The sequence below is a fragment of the Lycorma delicatula genome, chromosome 9, assembly GCF_047948215.1.
Source record: "Lycorma delicatula isolate Av1 chromosome 9, ASM4794821v1, whole genome shotgun sequence".
NCBI classification, from domain to species: domain Eukaryota; kingdom Metazoa; phylum Arthropoda; class Insecta; order Hemiptera; family Fulgoridae; genus Lycorma; species Lycorma delicatula.
The window spans coordinates 39,567,059-39,590,142 of NC_134463.1; the positions used below are offsets into that span (position 1 = coordinate 39,567,059).

The 23,084-nt window shown below is 30.4% G+C and overlaps 1 protein-coding gene across 1 annotated transcript in view; it reads left to right on the forward strand.

Annotated features, from left to right (window-relative positions):
* The window catches only part of Marf1 (meiosis regulator and mRNA stability factor 1-like protein), a 146,027-nt gene that overhangs the window by 111,893 nt on the left and 11,050 nt on the right, over window positions 1-23,084 (forward strand). The window contains exons 19-26 of the mRNA XM_075375513.1: window positions 1,302-1,457; window positions 3,469-3,696; window positions 9,198-9,401; window positions 10,304-10,574; window positions 12,720-12,803; window positions 13,945-14,063; window positions 18,289-18,381; window positions 22,740-22,904. Of these exons, the coding sequence (XP_075231628.1) occupies window positions 1,302-1,457; window positions 3,469-3,696; window positions 9,198-9,401; window positions 10,304-10,574; window positions 12,720-12,803; window positions 13,945-14,063; window positions 18,289-18,381; window positions 22,740-22,904 (1,320 nt within the window). The remainder of the gene's footprint in view (window positions 1-1,301; window positions 1,458-3,468; window positions 3,697-9,197; window positions 9,402-10,303; window positions 10,575-12,719; window positions 12,804-13,944; window positions 14,064-18,288; window positions 18,382-22,739; window positions 22,905-23,084) is intronic.

The following is a 23,084-nucleotide window of genomic DNA, read 5'->3' on the forward strand; positions in this document are numbered from 1 at the left end:
CCTTGATCCATTGATTAATAATAGTTGTAACATTTGGAGGTAGAAAGAGAACTTTAAATTCTTCATCCTCTCTTTCTAAGCAGCCTGCTGATGGATGAGTAGATGTATTATCTAATGTTAAAATAACGTTCCCATTTTTACCCATTATCTGCTGGTTTTATTAACCTCTAGAATGAAATAGTTGTACTTATCTGAAAAAATGTTAAAACGTAATAGAAAGCTATTATAGCTTTCTTTTGATTTTTGTAAATAACTGGAGGATAAGCAGCCCTGATCGTCATTCAACAACTGGCAGTAGTATGTCGGATTTACTGTCCTTATATCATGCAGGAAATTAATCAGCAGCACATCTTTTGAGAACAAAAATAGTTACCAGAACTTTTTCAGTTGACAAGCATTTCTTGGCCATGATCAGTGCTCCCTACCCAATTTTCCTTCATACCATATTTGTTCTCTTTCTGGAGTGTGTGGTAGACCTGTATTTCATCACAGGTCAAAATATGGTTAGAAATGCCTACCTTCTTTCTCAAAGCAATTCAGAAGTCACTGACAGATGTCTTTCCGGATATTTCTCTGTGAGATGTAGAACCCAGCTCGCCTGCACTTTTTTGTATCCAAGAGTATCTTACAACATTGTATGCCCATCTCTAATGCAATTTCAGTGACTGTTATGCTGCGGTCACCTTCCACAAGATCACAAATGGCCTAAAAGTTATCATCATTGATGCTGGTCTGTGGTTGAAGTTTGTGACTTGTTCTCCACTGCATCACAGTCACTTACAAACTTTTTGTTGGTGAGAACTCTGATTATAATTTGTTGTGCAACAGAAGATGGTACCTCATGCTCAAACATTCTGCTGCTGACAGGGAACATTACCTACAGGCTTGTTGGTTGCTCCTTTCCACACATATTCAACTAACTACCTGCAGTGTCCCACCATCACCACCACTTCCTCCTCAGTCTGTGCAGCAAAATTCTGAATTATATTTGAATGACTCTCATAATTATTCTTTAGTATTGGTATTATTGTATTATTAACAAGAATTGGTCAATAAGACCACTACTAATTTTTTATAGAATATAGCTATTACCAAAGTTTACACTTTTAGATTGTATGGCCAACCTATTAATTATTTCTTTAGATATTATATCAAAGCAGTTGCCTGGTTGTAAATTTCTTTTAAACTTAAGCATATTTTTTATGAATTGTATAATTTGTTTTGTGTTTAACCAATATTTTTTCATGGAAATTTGATTTTATAATGTGGTCAAAAGTAATTTTAATTTATATTTTTTATAGGTTATTGAATTAATGAGTCATAGTCCACAGTACAGCTTATTATTTGAGAGGTTTATACCAGCATATCATCATCATTTTGGGCACCAGTGTAGAGTCTCTGATTTTGGTTTTACTAAACTTATTGAACTGTTTGAAGCCATACCAGAAATCGTTAAGGTATTCTAAAATCAATATTGTTTAAATTGAAAATTATAGTTGGCGTTAATACAACTATATAATCCCAAGGAAAATGTTAAAAGTTTAACAGAAATATTTATGTTCTATAAATATTTATATCATTCATAAATTAAATTTGTTTGATTTTTACTACTATATTTATATAAAGTTTATTAAATTCTTGCTATGATCCTAGCAGACCAATGTTGTTCAGTAAAAATCTGTTATGATGTTTTTCATGAGAAGGAGGAAATATAATTCTTTGAAATATAATATATTTATTCATACTTAGAAAGTTACTTATGAAAATCATGTGTTTCTTAGTTTCATAAACAGTAGAATATAATCTTACCACTATTTTATACATACTTGACCTTCTTACTGGCAGAATATGAATATAAATGACCCAAGTTATATGCTTTTGGACTGCATTTATTTTCACTATTAAGTTCCTCTGACCAAGATCTTGAAAATTTCAGATATTTACAAACTTAATTTGGGTAGTTGTTTTTATGTTAGTGATGTAGTTTGATAATTATATTTATCAGTGGTGATATATTTTTTAAACTTGTAATAATTTTGTGTAAATTTGATATCATAGAAGTTAAATTTCTTCACCAGACCACCAATTTATTTTTCTTCAGTTTTGTATAGAATTATTTTGTTTAAAAGGAGGGATGATTTAATGAATGCTTGATGCCTCCAAGCAAACTAATGCTTTCATATATAATATGAAATACTCTGCTAGAACACATATAACTGAATAGAGATCATAAATTAATTTTGGAAGTTGAACTAACATCATAAAATCAAATTACCAATAAAGAACTAGTAATATGGTTCTTTATATTTCTTACAAAATTGATGAAATATAGTTACAATCGTTGGCCCTTGTTAATATTTAGTTATGCATTTAAATTATAAAAAAAAATAAAAGACTATCAACAAATTGCCAGTCTAAGCTAAATGTGATTTACACTTCAGTAATTACAGTGGCCTATTAACAGGATGACATTTTACAATGGAGGTTGTTAAACCAATAAAATTCAATTTTATCCTGTTCATTCAAATTTAGATTTGTCTTAATATTATTAATCCGTATACCAGGTTAATGTATTTACTTGTCAAACTGTTAATATATAAAAGATTAATTTTGTAAACACTGTAAAATAATTTTGATTTACACAGACAAGAAATTAATGTACAAGTTATGACTTAATTATAGGCTTTGTATGTTATTAATTTTGCATTTCTGTTTCAATTTCAGGTTGTTATTCTGCATTCTACAACATTCAGTTGTTTTTTAAGTACGTAGATTAATTCTAATTATAATTGATGTTAAATTCACGCGTTCAAAAGTTATGAAAGTTAATACAAAAATATTTTTGAATAATTTTTCTTGCCACAATAAAATTACTATATCAGCATCTACACTTGTAATACCTATGGTACAAACTGTATGTGTTTATAGGCTACTGTATATCAAATGTGCTAACCAGCAAGTGATTACTGATATTAAATAACAATAAACATGAAACAAACAGCCAAATCATCATGATTGCTACATGTGCAGTGTATACCTTCACCAAATCACGTATTTATCAAACATTACCGCTGCTACAGAATGTTGAAACAACTTTTTCTCATATGGAAGTGTAATTTGTCATGATACTCTTTTGATTTTTACTGTTTTTCTGGAAACAAAAAATTCCTCATTACTCTTTTGATTTTTAGTGTTTTTCTAGAAACAAAAAATTCCTCATAGTCATTGAGAAATGTTAAAAATAGCTTTTTTTCTCAGATTAGAAATGATATATGCAAGAAACATCATCATTGCAGGTGTAAACTTTTAATATTGTTCTTATGGATTTTTGGTGGACTAGGCAAAAAATGCTTTTCTCACAGAAATAATTATAACTGGTAATGTTAATAATTTTTACTGTATTTGTTTTTAACAAGTATATGCTGGTTAGTTAATTATTAATACTCCTTTGCGTCTGTTGTATCATAGATTGAGGATGTTGATGGTGAACGTCGTGTAACATTAACAAACGCAGAAAAATTAAAAGTGCTTAGTGAACAAGTGGCTGATTTAGTACAAGTTACATATCCACCTGGTTTACCATTATCTGGTCTATGTGCTGCATTTCAGTGGCAATATGGATATGCGTTAAAACCGTCTGCTTACAACTGTAATTCTTTAAATGAACTCATTACTGAATTAAATTCTACAGTTAAGGTAATTTGATTTTAATATATATTATATATAAAAGCAAAATCCGTTGCACAGATTATTACATATTTATGACTACTTACAGTAAACTTTCTCAAAATAAGATGAAATATTAGATATAACAAGTGGGCATTCATTTTTTATTGCTTTTTTTAGGTTAATATATTTTTCTATTGTTTTCTTGTTTTATAGCAATATTTTTATTTTTATTTTTATTTATGTACTTTGTCTTTCCCATCTGCTTTATGTTCTCTAATCTTTGTTTCATAAGCAGTTTTTCCTCTGAATTTCTTAGGTAACTGTGGTAACCATTGAAAACTTGTCATTCATCTAATTTTCAGCAACATTTTAATTCATCTAATTTATGGGATCCTCTTATAACATTACATAATTAAGGCTTATATTGTTTCTTCCTCTGAATTTTCTTTTTTGTCCATGTTTTGCTGAACCACCATTTGTTAATTATTGGCAAGGATCTAGCAGGATCTGATTTATAACAGATCCAAAAAACGGGGAAAAAGGATAAGAGAAAGAAAAAATAGTAAATGGTGATAAAGCACGATTGACCCATACAGAAACTGTAGCATAAGGTCCCACTTCATCCCTTATACCTTGAATTGTATAGCATGTGGAAGTATCCAACTTTATTAAAACATTCAGCTACAACTTCTCTGCGATAGTAAAGCTAATTGTTTAAGAAGTGCAATTGGCCCTAACAGTTTAGTGGCTGGTCTTACTACTCAGTCAGGGATTGAAGTTTCAGTGGTAAGGAAAGGGAGTAAATAGAAGGGAGGAACAAACAGAAGGATTACAAGATTTTCAGAGGTTTTCGATTAGTTTACTGTCATGGTTAGTATCATCACCCTCTCTGAGTTATATTTAACACCTGTAAGATTTCTTCTTTCTTGATAGAGGTTGTTTTGCACTACTTATGCAAAGATAAATTGAGTATGCTGTTTATTTTGAAAGTATGATTTTAGAGCTGGTGATTTTTCTCATTTTTCAATGCGTATTCTGTTAAGTATTTTTCATTTCCTTTGTCAAGCATCATCCATGCAAAAATTATTGGTTGTTATTAATAGTTTCTTTTTTGGTAGCTATATAATATGATTTACATAATGATATTTTTTAAAAGTATTTTTGTAAATCAGTATGTGTTAAAAAACCAGATATTGACATTACCAATGCCATTATCAAAGAATAAACACATTGTATGAATCTGTGTGTGCCGGAATCATACCCTGCTCAACAATGTACTGGCCTCATATCCCATTTCTTTCAGTTTAGAGCAGCAGAATTGATTGTTATTTTAACGGCTCTAGCTTGCAATATGTGACCTGAAAGTTTTCGCCTCTCCAACTGTTGTGTAGTGCCAAGAACATGCATCGCCTGCTCATATTCATTTCTTTTTATTTTCAATGATTTATATGGTGATAATAAACACAATATAAATTTATTAACTTCATGTATTAATTTATATATATTCTATTTTTGTCTTTTTTTTATTTCACTTATTTTACTTTAGATAGATAATATAGGATAGATAATGCTAATAGCATAAAACTGATTATTTTGACTTACTGTAATGGAGAAATTGTTACTCTTAAGTAGATGCTAAATCTTCATTGCCAAGATTATCTTCACTTGTAGATGAATAGCCACTGTCTTCATTACTACTTTCTTGTAAATTGATAACTAGATTTTTCTTCAACATCAACTAATATTTACCTTCTTGTTTTTTTGACATTCTCACATATTGGTAACCAGTCTTTCTTTGTTATATTAGAGATTCTTTCTTCATGTAACATAATCAGGGCATTTAACTTGGACATGGTGTTTCTTTGGGCCACAAATCCTTTTATGTTTGCCCATAATTTGATGGGGTTTAGACCTGTGGTGTGGTGGCAGGCAAATGGCTGTGTGAACATGAGCTTCCAGAAGGCAATCCAAAATATATATCATGTTTTGGTTTATGCAGTTTAACTAGTTTGTAAAGTTCCAGTGAATGCATTTTAGGATGTAACTGTATTTGCTTCTGTAACTGAGTACCATTTCCGATTTCTTACATTTTGTGGTAGGTGCCATATCATATTGATTATTGTGGTACATAATATTATCCAGCACTACAACTGATCATGGGGTTAGATCTGGGACAGTGTTTTTTCCACCCATTTCATGAAATTTTTGGAGTTCATGTTTTGATAATCTCCACTTGACATGCTACTTTTCCATATCAGCTGAGCATTGTTTATGAATCCCATCTCACCATCACCATGTATGGTTATTGCTCAGTCTCCTTATGATATAGGATGTGTATGCCCTGATCAGAATTGTCTGATCTCATTTTGTTTGAGATATGAGAAGGTAAAATGTATATTTCATGTACATGAACGATGGAAAGTTTTTCTTCTTTGTAATGTTTAATACCTCTTAAATATCGTATTCTTTATTCCTGTATTTCGTCATTTTCTACGAGAATATTTCTATAATTTTTTTTTACAACAAAATCCTAAGGATTTCAACATTTTCCTGATGCTCCATGCACCAACCTGAAAACTAACAGCCCCTTTCAGTTTATTACAGATATGTTTAACTAAAGGAAGCTGAGATTTTTCTTGCAAATAGAAATTGTAAACAATTCATCTAACATAACATTTATCAAAACCATCTAAATTAGTAATTTTGTTGCCTGTTTATATTTTTGAGGTTTGAAATTAACATTCACCCTCTGATATCCCATTCTTTTCTTTTCTAATAGTTTTAACAGTTATGGCTGAAACCCCACACACAGTAGCAGTTCTCTTTATACACTTTTTCACAGGAATAATAAATGGTAGACTTGGAACTACCTGTTCTTGGAACTGTTTTGCCTCTCTTTCCTTAAACTGATTAACATTCCATATAATTTCCTGAGCTTGACTATGGAGAGTTTTCTCTCTCTTAAGTTTTGACATAAAACTCCCATAATTGTTTGGCAAACAGTAAAAAAATGCAAGAAAATAAATATTCACTGATATTAAAATATTATTACAAAAGTATTATACACAGATTAATGCACTTATCACATGAAAAATCAAAATACAGTCAAGTATAAACAAATTAACTTTACATGGCACATACTACTTCACAATTAAACTTTAACAACAAGATTCTTAATATGTTTGCATTTTATATACAAATGTGTCATGTTATTATTAATTGGATAATGTCATCTGGTTAGATAGTACAACAAAACCCACCTCCCGTCCTGCCTAAGCCAGTCAACAGTTCGGTTGACTGGGGCAAGACGGGGGAAACCTTCAGCTCACTTAGTATACATTATAACTTCTTTCTGTATAGTATTCTAATTTTCATGTGTTTTTATTTTATTTTTTTGAGCTTTTCAGAATTATTTTCTTCCAACACATCTTTGTAAAGGTACATTAATTCTTTATAATGTATTATAAAATAATCTAGTTTGTAATCTATTCACTAATTAAAATAACGTTATATTAAAAATAAGATATTTACATCATATTCTAATTTTTGTATCACTCCTTTATCAGAAATGCTATCAAAAGTTTAAAAAAAACTAATAATTTTCTACCTTTCTTATTTGTAAGTTACAGTTATAGAAATAATCACAGCAAAAATGTAATTATGTAATAAAAAAATTTTTCTTTCTTTTTTGTTTTATGTATTAAATATTTTTTTTTATATATGTATTATCTGTATATGTCTTATGTTATTTCTTTTGATTTTTCTTTCCAATATCATTGTTATTGTTCTAAGATATTGGATCTTTTTAGTTATGTAGTTTTTTACAGTCATAAAAATATCTTTGCTCAAAAGAATTTACATCAGTGATGACATGTGTAGATTCTTTGCGTAGATATATTTTTTGGTTTTTTGCATCGTGATTAAAATTTTAAAAAATGTCCTTAATGTTTCATTCTCACATAAATATGCACTATTATAGTGAAATTAATAAAAAAAAAAATTGTGAGAAACACAGCATATATAAGGGTCATTCAATAATTAAAAAATACAAATTATTTTAGTTATTTGTTTTAGCTAAAACTGTTTATTTAAGCAATGTGACATTTTTTCACCTTTCAACATAATCTCCAGCAACTTTAATAAAATTGTCCCATCTCTTTTTGAATCAGCTTATTATGCGTGCTGCAAAGAGATCTTTGTTCTGATGTTAGAACCAATTTAGCATACTTTCTTTGACATCGTCATTGCCATAAACTTCTTACTATGCTTCCTGAATGGTGCAAACAAGTGGAAATCCTATTGGGTCAAGTCAGGACTATGTGGGAGGTGAAGTAGTATTTCCCAATGCTATTTGTAAATAGTTTCTTAAGTTACCTGAACTGTGTGAGGCCGGGTGTTATCGTGAAGCAGAATGATGTCTTTGCACTGACATCCAGGCAATTTTTCAGTTTGCTGGCTTTGTTAATAAGAAGCACAGTTTATTGTTCACTGATCTAGAAAATTGACAGCAACAGGCCTTTTGAATTCCAAAAGATTGTCACATGATTTCTTCTGCTGATGGTGTGGATCAGAATTTTTTCTTGAGAGATGAACTCGTATGCTTCAACTCCATATTCTGTCTTTTTGATTCTGGTTTATAATAGTGAATCCATATCTTGTCACTGGTTAAAACATTGTCAAAACGCATCATTTTCCTGCTGATACTGTTGTTTCAGCTTTGTACATAAGTGAAGTCTTGTCCCCTTATGCTAATCTGTCAACTCTCTTGGATGGAACCCTTCTTGGCGATAATGATATGAATTATATTAACACCTACCTGTAGTTTTTTAGCTATAATCTCAACTTTAATCCATCGCTTTTCTTGGATAAGAAAGTCTGAGAGTTTAAATTGCTGGGATTGAAACTTCAATTGGACATCCAAACAGTGCTCATCAGTCATTGAAGTTCAACCATTTTAAATTTTTCTACCCTCTTGTAAAAATTTTGTGGTTCATAAAACTTTGTCTGTATTGTTTGGACATATTAAAAAAATTGCTAACCAATTTTCTTTGATGGATCAGTCCATCTTACCTATAACACCATTGAACATCATATCACTGCATGGTGTTTAATTAATTCACAAAGTTCAAGAGGACTTGCCATTGTAAAATGAGATTATAAACAGAACAATTTTACTAAAACAGCTGATCAAAATCATCACAGAGTTGGCAGTTTATTGTTCTGAAACTATCATAACACACTTACCAACTGTTTTACCTCCCCAGATATTTGTATTTTTATTTATTGAATGACCCTCATATGTTGTAAAAAGGCATGGAATATGTTATGATTATGCCTTTTTTTGCAAATTATATTTTGTTATTTCAGGTGGAAAAGTATCTTCATGCAACTAGTAATGTACATAAAAAAAAAAACCAGGGTATATTTTCTTTGTAGCAGTGAATGTATACAATATGTACATAGGACTGATTTGATATGTTCTGGTAAATAATTTTATAACATTTTTGTTTTTTTTTATTTTATTACAGCTTGTAGAGTTAGAATTTGGTTTAACAATAGTACCTGTTGATCAGGCACAGATGCGTAATTTATCTCTTCGCGTTTGGAGGATATTAATGGAAACTTCAAAGGGAAAAATGACATGGTCTGAATTGGAGAAAATATATTTGAAATTATATAAACAAAATTGTAGTTTGGATATTATTAGAAATGAATTAAAAGATACTGTAAAGGTAAATAGATATATAAATGTGTTATATTATTTTTATTTTATGAACATTTAAATTAAATTTTTTACTTGTTCATTACTTTGATGTGATATAAAATATGCATCATAAAAGATAAAGCTTATCTTTGAAGAGCTGAATCTTTAACCATTCAATAGAAGAAAAAAATGGTATATATTGAAGCTTTTTTCTTTGTTATTGTTGTCAGTTGCAAATCATTTAAATAAAATCCTATAAGAATTTCAGATTATTATGTACAAAAATATCTCGTTTTCCGGATATTGCAAGTTTCATATTCTATAATCTCAGTAGTAGATTATTTTTGGAAATGTTTGTTTTAGTATCTTTAAGAACACTGCTTAGTTTCTTGTTTAACTGTTTTAAACATTTTCCTTATGGTTTATTTGAATGTGGTAATCATTTAAAAAAAAAAAAAAACTTGTAAATACCATTTCTTTTTTTGCAGTTATTGACATGGTGTTTCATCAAAAAACTTGTCTGTCCTATAAAAACCTGTCTGTCCTATATCTTTCTGGCAACATCGTTTTTGTCAGCTCTTGTAATAATTTTTTTTTGTAAATGGATATATTTTTTGTAATTAAAACAGCTTTAATGTATTCATTATAAGGAATAACATTAGCTTAGCTTTCATATATTTCAATTCAAAGTAAAATTAAAACTACGTTACAGTTTAAATGGTTGATTCTAACAGTGTGGTAACACTGCATGTTTGATTTAGATGTTATTCATCCACAGTCAGTGTGTATTAAGGCTTATTTTATGTTAATGCTCACAAAATATTAGAAAAATAATTAATGTTTTATTTAGCTATTTATGTAGAATAGAAATAAAGTGGTTAAAAAATATATATATATATATATATATTTTTTTTTTTTTTTTCTCCTTAGATACATCAGGATAAGTCTGGTGCCATTACAGTACAGTTAACCAGTCTGCAATTGTTTGCCAGAGATGTTTACCGATTATTGTGTTCAAGTGATGGTAAATTGGCTGTAAGTTCTTTTGAAACAGCATTTTTACGTTGCTTTGATACAGCTGTACAACCTGCTCAGTATGGTTTTAACAATTTGATATCTCTGCTTCAAGCTATACCACATGTTGTGATATTACGTGGCAAAGGTGTCAAACGTTTGCTTATTCTAAATAAAGTTCTTGCCTGTAAGTATTTTTTTTCTTTTTTCTACCTTGATAAAATTATGTGATTATTATAATAAAAATTCTAATATTAAAATTTGTTGTTATACAAAATAAAAAATAAAAACAACATAATTTTTATTTGTTAAAATGTTTTTATGAAAAATCGTTATTTTTGGCCAAAAGATCAACTAGTCAGTTTGGTTTATTGCATATACTACAATAAGTGGCTTGTACATGTACAGCATAGATAAATAAGTTACTATCAATTAACACGGTATTGGTTATGAATGTCCTGTATTAGCATTTATGGTGAGGCATTCTATTATCCCCTCAATTTCCCTTCTGTGCTCCAGGTGTATTTTTCGTCCATCCTCCTTATATATATTTTTTTCTTTCATAATGAGTAATGCTATAAATTAAATTCTGAGATCAGAAGGATTAAATTTGTACCAGACCTGGGTGACCAGTACTGCACCATTTGAAACATTCATAGTGTGTGATAAGGGTCCTTATGCCTGGTATGTAAATAAATATTTTAATTGTCTATTTCATCTTCTGATCATAATTTTTAGATAGTCATAAAAGATGACTTTATTATGCGAGGCATAAGTTTGGCCTACACTTCAGTCTACTTATATTCAGTGGACCCAAACATTATTGAGGTTTGACCAGTTGTATGTTGTTGAATTGGCAATTAGTATATCAAATTCAATTTTGTCTTCTTGGTCCAAATGCCTGATTGAATTGATCACAAAAATTGCCTCAACTGCATAAAGTTCTTCTGAGGATCATTTGGGAATGAATCAAATTTAGATGATACATCTGAAGATTTTATCTTATTCCATCTTCAAGTGAAGAAGAAAGTTTATCAGAAAAAAAAGAGTTTAGTATGCTGATATTACTGCAAATGATACTGTTCTTAAGAATGAAGAGGAATTTGTTGATGATCCACATCAGCCTAACGTGAATAATTGAGCCTCCTTCCAGCATAAACAACAAATCTACAGCAGCATTGTAAGATTTTTCTACCATTGTCAACAGATGTATGTTGTGAATGGACATAATAGCTGCATCACCAGATTTCCCAGGTTACCCACATATTAAGTCTTGAAGCACAAATACAGGTGTGATTACAGCACACTCCAATAAACTTTTCATAAGTGATGATGTATTAGATTTTATTGTTCCTGAAGTAAACTATTATACAAGAAAAAAACGAAGGCAGCCTTAAGGCTAAGTCTTGTGTATGTAGTAGGGTTTCTACAAACAAGGAAGAATTGTAAAATTTATTTTAAGTAATAATAAATATAGAATTGATTTAATTACCTAGTATTAATCTTTACTGGTTAAAAGGTGTAATGTATAAAAATATAATAAATTCATTGCTTCTGTAATGCCAAGGGAAAGGTTCAGTTATTATTCAGATGATTGAATTTTAATATTAATGAAGATGAAGGTATAAAAGGGAAAAGGTTTTGTAAACTGTGTAACTTTGAGTGTTACTTCTGGCAAACGAATGCTTGGGGTACAAAGTTTTACAAAACTATTATGGGCATGATGAAGAATTTTTATTTTAGACAATTTATGACCTGTCTGAAAACAGAAATGATTGTTACTAAAATATCTTATTTCAGAACAAATTAAGTTATTAATTTTAGAATATTTTAGTGATTTGCTTGCATTTTATTCCGTACCCATACCCACTCAAAGTGGTTGTAGTTTACCTGTTATGAGATACAACATTCACTGAAGATGGCTACTCCATTTCAAAAATTAGCTACCTTGCTAGATTTTTAAGTAAAGTTAGAAGTAGAGTAGTTTCCTGTTGCTACTTCACTTAACCAATTATATCTTTGCAATCAGAATGTTACACTCACCAAAATGCTGGTGACATAAGTATTACTTTCTTTCTGTTAACTGTATTATGAACATGATTACTGACAAGGGAGGAAATTTTTATGATATTTTTATACCTCAAGCAAATTATGAATTTCAACTATAAAATTTAGAAAACTAGTATAAAGTAACAAATTGTACTACTTTCAGGTGTGAAACATTGCATTATATGTGCTGCTGCCTGTACACAATAGGGAATATATTCAGTAATATATATTCTGTTTTTTCAATCTTAGTCTGGTTCTGATCATTTATTCTTATTTTTTATAGCTGCTGGGATCAGTTTACCCCCTGGTTTTGTTAGAAACATTGGTAATGTTAAAAATAATTGTACCAGTGAAGTGGAAAACAAAGGTAATTTTAAAAACTATTTTTGTAATTGTTTTTCTTTGTATATTTATTATTCTGATATGATAATGAAAAAACTAGTTTAATCTTTTGGAATGTTGTAGATAGAAGCATGTCATTGGTTTAATTTGAATCGCTATACTATTAAATTTTTATTTTCTTTGTTTATTTATCATTTTTTATGGAATGATTTACCACAGAAGCTTGTACGCAGGAAATGGAATGTTGTAGCATATGAAAAAATGCCATGCCTGATTGGAATTTCTACCCAGGACCTCTGGATGAAAGGCCTAGATGCTACCTCTCCACCATGGAAATCGGCAGAGTGGTTATTATTTTCTTACTTGGTGTTTTTAGTAATATGTGTAATTAAAAGATTTAAAAATTTTTACTTTTAAACAATTATTATATATTCGTATTCAATGATGATTAGCTGATTTATGATCCTATATTTTACATTGCACAGTGACAGTTTTTGTCTGACGTTATATTATTATGGTAGAGTTAATTACTGACCTCTTTGGGAAATTGATAATATCTGTTTTCATCCAGAAATTCTTTGATTTGTTTTTGGTCAAATCTAAAACTTTTCATAAATAATGAAGTTTTCATATCATATACCCACCCTCCAGCAACAATCTTAAAAAAAATTTGAATGTTATAACTATAACCATTTTATAGTTATTATAAAATGGTAGAATGCTATAGGCAATACTGCTATTTTATGCTGAAAAATGTTAGCTCATTAAGTAAATTATGTCTTTATGAACTGCTATTCATTTGAAGTGATATAGTGGACTTCTCTTATTTTTTTATGTTTTATTTCTCTTAGTTTACACATAAATGAAGGTATATTATAATAAATAAAGATATATTTATTAGTTTAGAAAATGATTTAAGTTATGAATTTAATGTGTGCTGTAGTGAATTATAGGTAGTTAATAGTATTTTTTGTTCTTAAACAGCCTGAGTAAAGCTACATGTAGCTATAATAATGGGAATTCTTATGCCTTGAACAATCACCTGAAAAAGTTTGATTTGAGTATTTGTTTGTGACATGACTAAATGTATTTTTTTACACTGCATGAATGAGTATAGTACACATCTGTGTGTATGACAATTATTCTGGATTCTCTTATTTTTACAGATCCAAACAGCAAGAGCAACTGTACTGCCTGGCCTGCAGTAATACCTCCAAGTGAAAGTTTATTAAAAGGCCTAATTTTCCCTAATGAAACTGAAACTACAGAAAATAATGATGATACGGTATTTATTGTAATATTTCTACATTAGTTTGTTTTTAATTTTATGTGTAAGTTTTACTAAATTAAAATAATATTCTGTATTTATTCAGCAGAAGGATATATTGACTACAATTTGTGTGGCCATTTATTCCCTTATGTTTGCTCATTATCAGTTTAATAAGCAATGATTTTTCATAAGCCTGTATGAAGGAGCTGTAAGAGTACTTAGCTATCTTACCAAACTATGCTTTGGAGCCTAAAATTTTGTCTGTGCTTTCTCATTGGCCTGCTGATTATTGTCCTAAAAAACAGGAATTATATAGGATGAAATCAAACGTGTGGAGTCCAGCTTAAAGGTGTGTAGATGGAAAATTAGGCAATAAAAAGTGAGGGGAGGAAAGTTGATGTACTTGTGGACGTTTACTAATTGATATTAGTTATTTTATTTATGACTGATTTGGCAAATTTATGACTGTTATTAAAATCCTTAATACAACCATCCTTAATAAATTTAGACCATTATTAAGACGGAATTATCATTGAGGCTTCCTGAATGGAGGAAGCCTCAGTTTCTCCGATGAAAAGGAAGTAAAGCCTCGGCTAAAAATAATAAATTAGTCTTATGTTGTTTTACATTTTTTCTTGTAAAGTTTTCCTAAATCTTTTTTTAATTCTAGCTAGAAAAACTAAATGGACATAAAAGTTCTGAAAATGACTGAAATCACACTTGTTTTGTTAAGAAAAATCCATAAACGTGAAACATTGACAAAGTGTGGACATTTATTACAGTTATATTATAACGTTTAATAGGAAATAGATGATAAGAATTCTGTTTACATGGGATTTCTTTTTAATGCAAATTAGTTTTAGTTAAAAACATCTTTTCCTTTTAATCGGTTTAAATTATGATGTTACATTGTAGGTGTATAGACTGTAGCTATACACCTACAGTCTTGTGTATATTTCAGTCTTGTGTTCTATTTATTTTGTTTAGTTTTATAACTTAGTCATACTAATATCTATTTTCTGAGTTGATAAATAAAATCAGTGTACTTGTAACTTATTCTACCATCTAGCATTAATTTTTATTTTGAGATGATTTTGCTGTCTTACTTCTTTCTTTATTTTTACATTCTAAATTATGTTTCAAGTTCCAGGCAGTTTATGCTGGAAATTTTCTTCTTTTCACAGCTTAATATATTTATTACCTTTGGCAGTAGTTATGCACAGTATTATAAATTCAGTTGTATAATATATTTATTTAATCATTAAATCATGGTGCCGCAATAAATAAAATACATAAGTGGTAAAAGTATTATATAAATAAAATGTTTATTATAATTTTTTTCTGAAAATGGATTTAACACCCATTAAATGGACATCAAAAAAATTTTCAATTGACATCAGGAAAATTTCTTTTTGGGACCAAAAGTGTCCCAAAAAGCCCAAAATACAATAAAATTTGGATACTTAACTATAATTTGGATCTTAACTATAGTAATAAGCCCTCATTGATAGCTTTTTGGCGATATATCATAAGTGATACTTATTTTCATTGGTTCCAGAGTTATAGCCAAATGAAATTTTAATTAATGAAATATTTGGATCTTAGAAGCAGAAGGCACATCGGTTCGAATCAGACTTAATCTCCTTTGTTTTAAAAATTGTTTAATTTAAGTATATTGATTTATTAATAATTATTAACCCCTGATTGTAAACAAATTTTTATGACAAATCATGTGATTTGTCATGAAATCATGTGGTGCCCACATTAGCTTTTTTATATAACATTGATATTTTTAAATAAGTTCAAGCATCATTCAATTACAATCTAAATTACTTGTAGTCGGGTATAATATAAAAATTATTGTCACTTAATTAATTCTGCCCTTTAAAATAGAATATTTAAATTAAATTATTAAAATTACCTAACAGAAGAAGTCTGTTAACCACTTACATTATTTTCTTGATTTGTTTTTTTTTGTTTTATGAATTTGTTTGTTTATAATGTTTGGTTTAAGTAGTGTCTTAAGTTAAAAATTGCTGTTAGGTTTATTCTAAAATAAGATATTTATAATTTTTTTTTGTGATTAACAAAAGCAGAATGACAAACGAAGTTGTTCATTGTGCTGTTAAGAAATCTTTACCATATAATCCTTCTGTAACTATTTCTCTTTTACATCTTTTTGTTTGATACAAATGCTTCTAGGAATGAAATTGTAATCTTTTGTGTAACTGTAATTAATAAAGTAATACATTAATTAAAGTTAAAACCAGTTAATGTTATAAAATAAATTTTAATTAGCTTATCACAATAACTTTTTAAATAAAAAAAAAAACTAAATCATAAATACTGCAAGCCTTTTGTAGCAAAAAATTTATTTACATTTGCAATAACAGCTTTTACAAAATAAAGTCAAAATAAGCTGATTATACTTAGAAATTCAGTTTTTACAAAAAATAAAAAGCATCTTTACAAACATGAGGTACAGAGAATGGCGGAATAAATTAATTCTTAAATTATACTTTTCAATTTATGACTAATAAATAAAGTAAATTTCATGCAAAACAATAACTTGAGTGCATGTTAAAAAAAGAAGTAAAAAAAAATAAATTGTAAACAATTGCAAGGTATGTTTACCACAGCAAACATGAACAACAAAATTGAATTTGGTTGTAAAAAAAAATCCGAGAAAAGTAAATATGAGTAAAAACGGTCTTGTTGTTTTCACTTATTAAAGAATTCATCTCATCCTCATCAAAAAGTGCTTGAAATCATGAAAATGCTTGTAGTTATATGATAAAAAAAATATTTTGAATTTTTTGTTTATGAATTATTTAAAAAATTTATTTGGACTTGATCCTTTTTTTTATTTTTGGTGTATTACAATGATCATTCAATAATTAACGAGACAGAATGATGTAGAATAAGAAACGGTTTGTTCAATGATAATGAAACTTTTTGAGGGTCGAGTTAGCAACCTTGGGAACACATTTAATCAGCTGTTTGATTATAATTAATCTAAACATAACCATCTTTTGTTGATTTCAGAATGTCAGCTCTGCTTGGAATGTGTACACTGGAAGTGTAACATTCAGTGATAAGATTTTTGCTGTCAGAATGTGTAAAACTGGCAGAAATTTACTTAAGAATGTTGAAAGAGTACGGTGAAAAGTATTTAAACCCCAGTAATGTATATAAGTGGGTGGAACAGTTTGTTTAATTTGGGCATAACAGTTGTGACTGATCTCAATCACTCTGAAAGGCCAGTTGAAGTTTCAACTACTGCACCCCAAAATTGCATAAATGATCTTATTTGCGAAGACAAGGAAGTCAAAATTTCCCATATTGCTATTTGTGTAATATTAGTGTAGGAACTGCGCATTCAAACATTCATGACTTGCTGAATTATCACAAATGTGTTCAGGATGGGTTCCAAGACAGTTGACTTGCAATCGCTCGGAAAACAGGAGAAACGCTTGAAAAGTTGAGTTGGGAGGTGTTGCCATATCCTCCTTACATCCTAGACCTCGTCCCATCTGATTTTCATTTGTTCGGCTCGCTCAAAGATTTTTTACACAGCAAGAAGTTTGATGACAATGAAGCGGTCAAAAAAGCAGTTCACAAATAGTTCAAACAGCAAGGTAAAGATTTCTACGCTGCTGGAATCAGAAAACCTACTTGACATTTGTCTAGTGAGACAAGTGTCTAAATGTTGCTGGAGACTATGTTGAAAAGTAGTGTAAGTTTCATTGTCATTGAATAAATTGTTTTTTCTCCACATCAGTTTGTGTTGTTAATTATTGAAGGTCCCTTGTATTACTGTATTTAGTTATAAGATATGATGACATACAAGATGCCGAGTCTGAAGTGGTTCATATTGTTGAGTCGAATCCTTTTACAGAGGATTCCTCCAATTATGTTTTCTGCTTTTGATTAGTAATTGAAAGCGATTGTACTGATCTTATCTTACTGTAAAGTAATATACCCATATGGATTGTGATTTTAATATATCATATTTTTGTGCATATACATTAAAAAATACTTTATTTAATATAATTTGTATATTGTGTAGAATTTTTTTCAAGTATTTACATTTTTATCGTCATCTTTCATAACCAGTTTGGAAGTTCAATAGATTAGACTATATGTTTATTTTTAATGGTATCCATTTACTAATATTAATCGATTACTTTATATTGCCATGCTAGTAATATTCTTTTATGCGTATCTTATTTTACCTTAGGAAGAGGGTGAACAGTTAAAAACACCACCAAATCAAATGATCAAATTCACTAGATGGAACAGTACTTCCAATGATAATGAAAGCAGTGAACAGGTATGTAATTTATCTTTCGTTGCAGCATACTTGTTTTGTAAAAACAGTGAAATAGTTACTGGAATTTTTAGAAAGCCAATTTATCATAATTCTACTAATCATAGAGAATCAACTCATTTTTGGTTGCACAAAATAAATATATACATTGATATGATACAAAGCCTCCTCTATGAATCATGAGACCTTGCCGTTGGTGAGGGGGCTTGAGTGCTCAGGGATACAGAGTAGCTGGACCGAAGGTGCAACCATATCGGAGAGGTATCTGTTGAGAGCCAGACTAAGGAATGATTCCTGAAAGAGGGCAGCAGCTCTTTCAGTAGTTGTTAGGGGCGTGAGTCAGGACGACTTAAACGGCCGTATCAACATCACTCAGTCCTCTGAGTACTGCGCAGCTGAAAGCAATGGAAAACTACAGCTGTTTTTTTTTTTCAAGAAAATGTGGCTCTGCATTTTCAAAAGCAATAATGGAGGCGCCTTCCTTGGTAAAATATTCCGGAGGTAAAATAGTCCCCCGTTCGGATCTCCGGGTGGGGACTACTAAGGAAGGGGTCACCAGAAAAGTAAAAAATAACATTCTACGAGTCGGAGCGTGGAATGTTAGAAGCTTAAAAAAGGTTGGTAGGCTAGAGAATTTAAAAAGGGAAATGGATAGGGTAAACGTGGATATAGTAGGAATTAGTGAGGTTCGGTGGGAAGAGGAAGGCGACTTTTGGTCGGGTGACTTCAGAGTAATTAACTCAGCGTCAAATAATGGGCAGGCAGGAGTAGGTTACGTGATGAACAAGAAAATAGGGAGGAGAGTGGAGTATTTCAAGACGCATAGCGATAGAGTCATTGTAATAAGGATAAATTCAAAACCTAAACCGACAACGATTGTTAACGTCTATACGCCTACAAGCGCCCATGATGATGATGAGGTAGAATGTGTATACGAAGAGATTGATGAAGCAATTAAACACGTAAAAGGAGATGAAAATTTAATAATAGTTGGAGATTGGAATGCAAGCATTGGAAAAGGCAAGGAAGGAAATATAGTGGGTGAATACGGGCTGGGCAAAAGGAATGAAAGAGGGGACCGACTTATAGAGTTTTGCACAAAGTATAATTTAGTAATTGCCAACACCCAATTTAAAAATCATAATAGAAGAATATACACTTGGAAAAAGCCAGGCGATACTGCAAGGTATCAGATAGATTATATCATGGTTAAGCAAAGATTTAGAAATCAACTCGTGGACTGCAAAACTTACCCTGGAGCAGACATTGATAGCGACCATAATTTGGTGATAATGAAATGTAGATTGGGGTTTAAAAACCTGAAGAAAAGGTGTCAGATGAATCGGTGGAATTTAGAGAAGCTTGAGGAAGAGGAGGTAAAGAAGATTTTTGAGGAGGACATCGCTAAAGGTCTGAGTAAAAAAGATAAGATAGAAAATGTAGAAGAAGAATGGGAGAATGTTAAAAAGGAAATTCTTAAATCAGCAGAAGTGAACTTAGGCGGAATAAAGAGAACTGGTAGAAAACCTTGGGTTTCAGACGATATATTGCAGCTGATGGATGAACGTAGAAAATATAAGAATGCTAGTGATGAAGAAAGTAAAAGGAACTATCGGCAATTAAGAAATGCTATAAACAGGAAGTGCAAACTGGCGAAAGAAGAGTGGATTAAAGAAAAGTGTTCAGAAGTGGAAAGAGAAATGAACATTGGTAAAATAGACGGAGCATACAGGAAAGTTAAGGAAAATTTTGGGGTACATAAATTAAAATCTAATAATGTGTTAAACAAAGATGGTACACCTATATATAATACGAAAGGTAAAGTCGATAGATGGGTGGAATATATTGAAGAGTTATACGGAGGAAATGAATTAGAAAATGGTTTTATAGAGGAAGAAGAGGAAGTTGAGGAGGATGAAATGGGAGAAACAATACTGAGATCTGAATTTAAGAGAGCATTAAAAGATTTAAATGGCAGAAAGGCTCCTGGAATAGACGGAATACCTGTAGAATTACTGCGCAGTGCAGGGGAGGAGGCGATTGATAGATTATACAAACTGGTGTGTAATATTTATGAAAAAGGGGAATTTCCATCAGACTTCAAAAAAAGTGTTATAGTAATGATACCAAAGAAATCAGGGGCAGATAAATGTGAAGAATACAGAACAATTAGTTTAACTAGTCATGCATCAAAAATCTTAACTAGAATTCTATACAGAAGAATTGAGAGGAGAGTGGAGGAAGTGTTAGGAGAAGACCAATTTGGTTTCAGGAAAAGTATAGGGACAAGGGAAGCAATTTTAGGCCTCAGATTAATAGTAGAAGGAAGATTAAAGAAAAACAAACCAACATACTTGGCGTTTATAGACCTAGAAAAGGCATTCGATAACGTAGACTGGAATAAAATGTTCAGCATTTTAAAAAAATTAGGGTTCAAATACAGAGATAGAAGAACAATTGCTAACATGTACAGGAACCAAACAGCAACAGTAGCAATTGAAGAACATAAGAAAGAAGCCATAATAAGAAAGGGAGTCCGACAAGGATGTTCTCTATCTCCGTTACTTTTTAATCTTTACATGGAACTAGCAGTTAATGATGTTAAAGAACAATTTAGATTCGGAGTAACAGTACAAGGTGAAAAGATAAAGATGCTACGATTTGCTGATGATATAGTAATTCTAGCCGAGAATAAAAAGGATTTAGAAGAAACAATGAACGGCATAGATGAAGTCCTACGCAAGAACTATCGCATGAAAATAAACAAGAACAAAACAAAAGTAATGAAATGTAGTAGAAATAACAAAGATGGACCACTGAATGTGAAAATAGGAGGAGAAAAGATTATGGAGGTAGAAGAATTTTGTTATTTGGGAAGTAGAATTACTAAAGATGGACGAAGCAGGAGCGATATAAAATGCCGAATAGCACAAGCTAAACGAGCCTTCAGTAAGAAATATAAGTTGTTTACATCAAAAATTAATTTAAATGTCAGGAAAAGATTTTTGAAAGTGTATGTTTGGAGTGTCGCTTTATATGGAAGTGAAACTTGGACAATCGGAGTATCTGAGAAGAAAAGGTTAGAAGCTTTTGAAATGTGGTGCTATAGGAGAATGTTAAAAATCAGATGGGTGGATAAAGTGACAAATGAGGAGGTATTGCGGCAAATAGATGAAGAAAGAAGCATTTGGAAAAATATAGTTAAAAGAAGAGACAGACTTATAGGCCACATATTAAGGCATCCTGGAATAGTCGCTTTAATTTTGGAAGGACAGGTACAAGGGAAAAATTGTGTAGGCAGGCCACGTTTGGAATATGTAAAACAAATTGTTAGGGATGTAGGATGTAGAGGGTATACTGAAATGAAACGACTAGCACTAGATAGGGAATCTTGGAGAGCTGCATCAAACCAGTCAAATGACTGAAGACAAAAAAAAAAAAATGATACAAAGAACATGCAAATATGCATACTAAACAGATTAGGAATTGACAGTGAACTAAAACAAACCAAATTTATAGTAAACCAAAATGGATACAAGGATATTTAAAAAAAAAATATTAATTAATAAAATTATTTTAAATTAATTAAAAGGAATACAAAAAAATTCATTAATTCCATATGATAAAATCCATATGATATAAAGAAACATAAAATCTGTGAGTTATGTAGTTAGTTTAGATCAAAAGTAGCGAAAATTGTAGTATATCTTTTAGAACGATACATACTTAAGCAGAATACTTAAATTATATTAAAGTTAAATCCCAAGCTAAATTTAATAATTGTGGTATACATAGAATTATTGTAATGAGTGTAAAGAAATATATGAGGTGTGTGAGAAAAGTAATGAGATTGGTAACACTGCGAGTGATCTGGCAATACTGTGTCTACCAGTCTATGCTAGACCGGTTTGTTCATCTCTTTCACATGCTCAGTACAAGTTTCATCTCTGTTCAGCCAACACATTATTTTTGACAGCATCGTCAGTGAAGTTGTGTTTTTGTTGTGTGTTATGAAAATGGAGCATCAGAATTTAAAGCAATGTTGTGCAATCAAGTTTTGTGTTAAACTTGGAGAATCTGTGAGTGTGACCTTTGAAAAGTTGAAACAGGCATATGGGGAACATTGCTTATCACTGGTCTTTAATCAACCCATAATCTTGTATTTGGCATTTTGAGTGTGCCATAGAAACAAACTGGTTATTCATTGTGAGGTTTGTTTGATTTTTCCACTCACCAGTTCCAGTTTAAAAATAGTTAGTTTCACTCTGTCTCAGTCATTAGTCTTCTCACCATAAAAAAAGGTTATAATCGATTTGCAGTTCTAGTTTTATTTGAATGTATTAATTGATTTTTTTTTGCAGGATATCATTGTTCATTTACCAAAATTTGATACACCACCACCACCGTCCGCATCTTTAATCTCACCTTGCAAGTATTTGTTGCAAGCAACTATACAGGAACCTTTGACTACTCCTCAGCCACCTGATCCAAGTCAGCTGCCTAAAATTTTCCCGTTTAAAAATAATGTAAGTTTTTTCTGTATTCTATATATATATATTTAAAATTATTTTACTGAAATTAGTTTTTTAAAATTCATATTAAACCTCTCTACTGAAATTTTAATTATTTTAGCATTTTTAATATGAAATTTTAATTAAACATTTCAATCATGATTGAGGATGCTGGCTCTCGCAAAGGTACTTTCA